The 6000-nt window shown below is 36.2% G+C and overlaps 1 protein-coding gene across 2 annotated transcripts in view; it reads left to right on the forward strand.

Moving 5' to 3' along the window:
• Positions 1-5696, forward strand: part of ANKRD28 (ankyrin repeat domain 28) — a 114954-nt gene extending 109258 nt beyond the window's left edge. For both annotated transcript variants that reach the window (XM_044678669.1, XM_044678668.1), the window contains 2 exons: positions 2033-2124; positions 3707-5696. In XM_044678669.1, coding sequence (XP_044534604.1) covers positions 2033-2124; positions 3707-3993 — 379 coding nt within the window. In that variant the 3' untranslated portion in view covers positions 3994-5696. The remainder of the gene's footprint in view (positions 1-2032; positions 2125-3706) is intronic.
• Positions 5697-6000: the final 304 nt, after the last annotated feature.

Genomic DNA, 6000 nt, shown 5'->3' on the forward strand with positions numbered 1-6000 from the left:
ATTTGGCCTCAGACCCTTCCTAGCTGTGTGAACCTGGGCAAGTCACTTAACCCCTATTGTCTAGCCCTTAACACTCTTCTGCCTTGGAACCAAACATAGTATTAATTCCAAGATGGAGGGTAAGGGTTTAAAATTTTTTTTTAAATAAATTTAAACATTTTTATTTTTATTTTAAGTTATTTTATTTTTTACTTATTTTAAGTGGAAGAGCCAGGCTCTAAGTCTAGGCCTTCAGATTAAACCAGTGTTCTCTCTATTGCCCATCTTGTCACTTCCTTGATGTTTGGTCCTCTCTTTCTCATTGTAGCCCCTCCAGCACAATAATAATAACTATAAAACTTGTATAAGTACTTCATGCACTGTGCTAAGCACTTTCTAGTTATCTTATTTGATCTTCACAACATCCTGGGAGATAGGTGCTATTATTAGCCCGTTTTTTTGCAGATGAGGATGAGGCAAACAGGTGAAGTGACTTGCCAAGTATCATATCTAATTAGTGTTTGAGACTGGATTTGAACTCACATCTTTCCAGCTTCAGGCCAGGGACTTTACTGAGCCACCTGCCTGCCTTGGGCTTAGTAGGGGCACAGCAGACATCTGTTCTTGGCAAATGTTTAGATGACATGATTATAAGGTGGGAGGGATAATTTGAATGAGGTTACCAAATTAATATATTAGATGAAAGAAATGTTACACAAGAATATGTTGACAGGTTGAAACTAAAAAGATAAAATTTTAATGGGAACCTGTCAGAGAACAAGCATTCATTAAGTTCTTGCCATGTGCCAAGCACTATGTGAAGGACTTTGGGGAAAAATAGGAAACCATCATTCTCTCTCTCTGAGAGTGTAAGTGATGCTGTCAGGGGAGACCCACTGTAGTCGTGTACAGAACCAGCATGAGTGTACTTGGGGGAGGAAGGCACCAGCAGATCAGCAGTTTGGCAAAGCCATTCTTAGGAGGCCACGCTTGCCAGCCCTTATCCTGGGTTATGAAGGACTGGTAAGGCCAGACAGAAGAGGTAATTGGAAGTTACTCAAGTTCACACCTGTGCATTTCTGGAGTTGTTCCAACAAACTCAAGTCTGCCTAGAAGAGAGCACTCAGAGCCAAGCTGTACACACTGATCAAAGTTTGAGTATTTTTAGCTTGAAAAAAATAACATAGAAGGATGTGATCACTGTATTCAAACACTCAGTTATTCTCTGAGATCTACACTTCTTGCATTTGGCCTTAAATGACAATCTTGCTAGACCCAAAAGCGATAAGATAGCTGTGGAGCAACGGTATCATCCTGCACTTTGGCCATGTGACCTGCATATCTTCTCTTCCTATCACATGTCTCTGTGATGGCATCTTTTATTCTGTTTATATTCATAGTTCCATGTTAGTTATATGTTACAACCTGCTTCCATGCATGCAGTTCATCCCTAGCCCACTCTGTGATATTCATGTTTTATTCTCTGGGGGTTAATGGTATTATAGGAAGGACCAGTGGGTGGAAATTGCAGAGAAGCCAAGTGCACTGCCTTAGTAAGTAGTGAGTTCCCCTGTCATTAAAGTTATTCAAATAGATATTGATAGATCAACACTTGTCAGGGTTGTATTAGATGAGATTTCTGTTTTGGTTGCAAGGTGGAATTAATTGAGTAATGATTCCCTTTCCAACTCTCTGAATTCTCTAATTTGTACAAAACCAGGTTGGCCGGAGTAACAGTTACAGCTTCTTTTTGGACCAATAATTAAATGTCTGGTTTTAACTTTCAGATCAGTTGGAGTTCTCTTTATCACTCCATTGGATTATTCCCTCTCAGCTTTGAAGTACAAAAGGTTGAATTAAGACTAGACTCCGATTCTGCATTGACTATATTGGTTTCTGGTGCTGATGCTCTTATGTCTAATTGAGGATTCTGGGCATATGCCCATATTCACCATTCCATTTATAAAGTGACACTTCAGTCAACTAAGTGGTTTCATTTTTCTATCCTGCTGCAAAATTCCTTCTAATCAACCATATTTCTCTGCTTTCTCAGACCCTTACATGTTGCTGCCAGAAATGGACTCACAGTCGTAGTACAAGAACTTTTGGGGAAAGGTGCAAGTGTGCTTGCTGTGGATGAAAATGGTGAGAAGTCTTATTACCTTGCAAAAATCTATATTCAAATAGTTTATATGCTTCTATTGGGTAATGGTAGTAATCAATAACATTTATATAGCACTTCAGGGTTTATAAAATACTTTCTTTGTAGGAAACCTGTAAGGCAAATAGTATGATGGTTATTTTCTCTAGTTGGTCCTTGTAGACACAAGTAAACAGGATCATGAAAAGTCTTGAAATCATACCAGGATTAGTCAGAAGATTTTAAAGTTGTTTGGCCTAGAGAAAAGAAGGGTTTAGGAGAGAAATGATAACTGTATTCAAACATGTTTGGGACTATTATGTGGGAGAAAGACGGGCCTTTGTTAACTTGGCCAAGAAGAAGCAGTAGAAGCAGTAGGGTGGAGTAAGAGAGAAACAGATTTTTAGGCTTGAGAGAAAGAAAAAAATACCACAATTTAAGCTAGCCCCAAAGTGGAATGAGCTGCCTTAAGAGAAAAAAGAATTCTCCCGTGCTAGAAGTCTTCAAGCCACAGCTAGGTGAGGTTTGTGTAGAGGTGGTTTTAATTCATTTATGGGTGGTCTGATATACTCTGGGGCTCTCTATAATTCTGTAGTCCGTATTTTAAAATGAAAAAATTACAGCCCAGAGAGGTTGACTTCTTGAGGTCACATAGTTATGTCAGAGAGTCCAGACTGTCAGATTAAATTCAGAGCTCTCATTTCTTCCAAGTACAACCTACAGGCTACTAACACCAAGCACAAGCCAAGACAAAAGAAACCTGAAAATTCCCAACCAAGGGACTACTGAAGGGTTTCTGAAATATGAAAACAACTTCTTAAAAAAGTTGGTGATTCTAATTTATCATCTGGATTGATTTTATTAATTTGTATGTACATTAGAAGTTTAGAACTTAGCTATATGTTTAGGAGGGCATGAGTCTATTCTTTAAAAGACATACATGAAATCATATGTTATGGCACCTAAATAGAGTGTGCTGTCATATGTACATAGTAGATGCTGATTCATTAGTGGATTGTGCCATATCTGTCAGTCAGCAAACATTTAAGTACCTACTATGTGATAGGCATCACACTGAACTCTGAAGTTACAAAGGTGGCAGCAGCAACAATATCGTTACATGTCGTCTCCCTCATTATTAGGACATTAGCTTTTTGAGAGTAATTACTTGTTTTTGCCTTCTTTGTCTCCTCCATCTTTAACCCAGTGCATGGTACATGGAAGCACTTAGAAATGTTTTTAACAAATTACCTTGACTAACTCAGTGAAACAAGTTACTGAGCCTCAGTTTTCTCATCCATACATTGATAATTGAGTTAGATCTCTGAAATCACAACGTTTTAATGGGTAGCATTCATGCTTTTAAAAAATTAAGTAGGTTTAAATGTGCATGAAAATGTACAGGATAAAAGTGTTGTGATACATCATCACCAGAAGAGGATAACGATCCAATAAAATCATGGTTTCGTCAGAGTATAGAATTGAAATCCTTTGTTATTAGGCATATATTAAGATTAATGACCTGTGATTACTGAGAAACTTTGAATTAAGTCTATTTTAAGAATTTAATTTTACATTTCATTCTAGGGTATACCCCAGCTCTGGCCTGTGCTCCCAATAAGGATGTGGCTGATTGTCTAGCCCTCATTCTGGCCACCATGATGCCTATTTCATCAAGTAGCACAATACCATCCCTAACGTTCAGTGCCATTAACCATTACACTAATGCCTCAAAAACGGTGACCTTTGACTCCTTGCCAATCATGCGGAGTGAGCATAGCTCTTACTGCACTTTCAACAACATTGGCAGGGAAGACGGCTATCCTTACACAGAAGACGATGAACTCAATGATTCCGATTCAGAGACTTACTGACAGGCTTCTGTGGATGTGTGAAGACTGAGTCCCTAATGTTTAAAAGAAGGCTTTTTTCAGGAAAAAGCACTCAGTGTTCAAAAATAAGATCAGCTTAAGAGAAAAGAGCTAATGGAGGATGATCCACATGCTAACATGTAGAGGAAGAGTTTTTAAACACAAGTTTTACAAAAGGAGCTACTTGCTAAAGTCTTGAAGTGGACTTGAAATTCAGAACTAAAAGGACCATCTAAACGACTTTGATTTAGTTTTGAGGTGGAAGGTGTAATTTTGGAACACTGAACATGCTAGTCTGTGTAGACAAGCAACACTATTGTACAAGAAAAAAGGACACTACATTTAAATCTTATCAATAAATCTAATTGAATTTGAAGGCAATAAAAGTTTGGTACAAGTAGGCATTGTTGCACAGCAAATTGCCAAAGGACCAAATAACTTAAAGGTTTTTTAATCTAATAACTTTTTGTGGAAACTGGAACATGTTAATGAAAACTTATCTAAACCAAACTTTAATATTTCTAAAAATGAAGTTCAAATTTGGTTTTAAAGTTTGATTTTTAAAAAAATAAGCAAAAATCTGAAAGCCTTCTGACACTGTATTTAAATGTACAATGAGAGAAAGCAGATGTATTTTTAAGTTTTGTTTTTTTCTTTTAGATAAAATTTTAAAGAAAAATTGTCATACTTTTATAATGTTAAAATTGAAAACCAGCTAACTGATGCAGTCAGGGTGATACATGTACAGTGTAAAAATAGGGGGGAGAAGCCAAGACAATTATTGTTGCACAGTTTTGAAGGTTATGTTTAGAATTAAAAATTGAGCTATTGTTATTTAAAATGTGTTGAAAAGACTTCTACAGGAGAGGGAAACTTGATACAAATTGGAAGGTCATTTCTTGACACCCTGTTGCAGCTGTCTGGTCCTAGGAAATGGATTTTTTTTCCCAATAACTCATCCACTTTTTTATAACATGTACATTGGTTACTGAAATTATTTTTATGCCTCCATATTTCATTTATTTTCCATTATTTAAATCCTAGAATATGGTTTTTTAAAAATAATCAAAAAAGAATCTCCCCTTTTACCCAAAAGTATAATGTCAGGTTCTCTGGAACAATTATTTATTGTATAACATTTTAAAAATATGAACATAAACATGTAGATTCTGTTCAGACGTGTGTTTTATAACACATCACTGTTAAGGGAAAGGAGAAAGAGGGTGGGAGGGAGTGGACTGCTGGAAATTTCTTGACGAATGGAAAAGAGTTTCACAACTTTTAAAGGAAAACTAAAGGCTAGGCTGTTAGGAAGATAACTACTTTATTTGGTTCTGCTTTAACTGTAACTCACTTTTCAAGTGAAATTGCTCAAAGACATGCAAGTCATCTTGCATTTCCAGAGAAAGTACAATAAGTTGCAGCATATTGATTCCCAATTTCAATTTATCCTTTTTTTAAAAATCTGGAACTGGAAACCTTAATGCCATTGTAAATTATCAGCTGGTTTTCTGAACATCAAGTGTGAAAACACAGAACAGTATTTTGATCTATTTGATAATTTTGTGGGGTTTTTGAAGAATTAATGAGCATGTACATAGAAATAGTGACTGCTTGAATACTGTATTTACTTGCACTCTTTCAGTACATCAAGATTCCTGTATATTTTACGGAGTATAATAAAACCCAGATGTGAGTTGTATTTATATCTGTGTACATTACCTAAAAACTGTTTTTAAAGAAACTTATTTCTAGGGTTTTGACTACTTCTGTCAAGTTTTTTTCTTATGATCTTAACTGTTTTTTTAATTGTCAGATGAGACATAACAGAAATGATACCTTTGGTCTTCCACTTTTCTTTTCTACAGAGAATACGCATGACAAACTCAGTTTGGCCAGTAGGGTAGAGAAGACGTTTGGCTTTTTAATGGATAATAAGCTGCACGTTCTATAAAAGCAACCTTTGAAAAGTGATAGGATGGTGGAGAGCCTACATATATCCATTCCCAT

This window comes from Gracilinanus agilis, chromosome 5 (genome assembly GCF_016433145.1).
Source record: "Gracilinanus agilis isolate LMUSP501 chromosome 5, AgileGrace, whole genome shotgun sequence".
NCBI classification, from domain to species: domain Eukaryota; kingdom Metazoa; phylum Chordata; class Mammalia; order Didelphimorphia; family Didelphidae; genus Gracilinanus; species Gracilinanus agilis.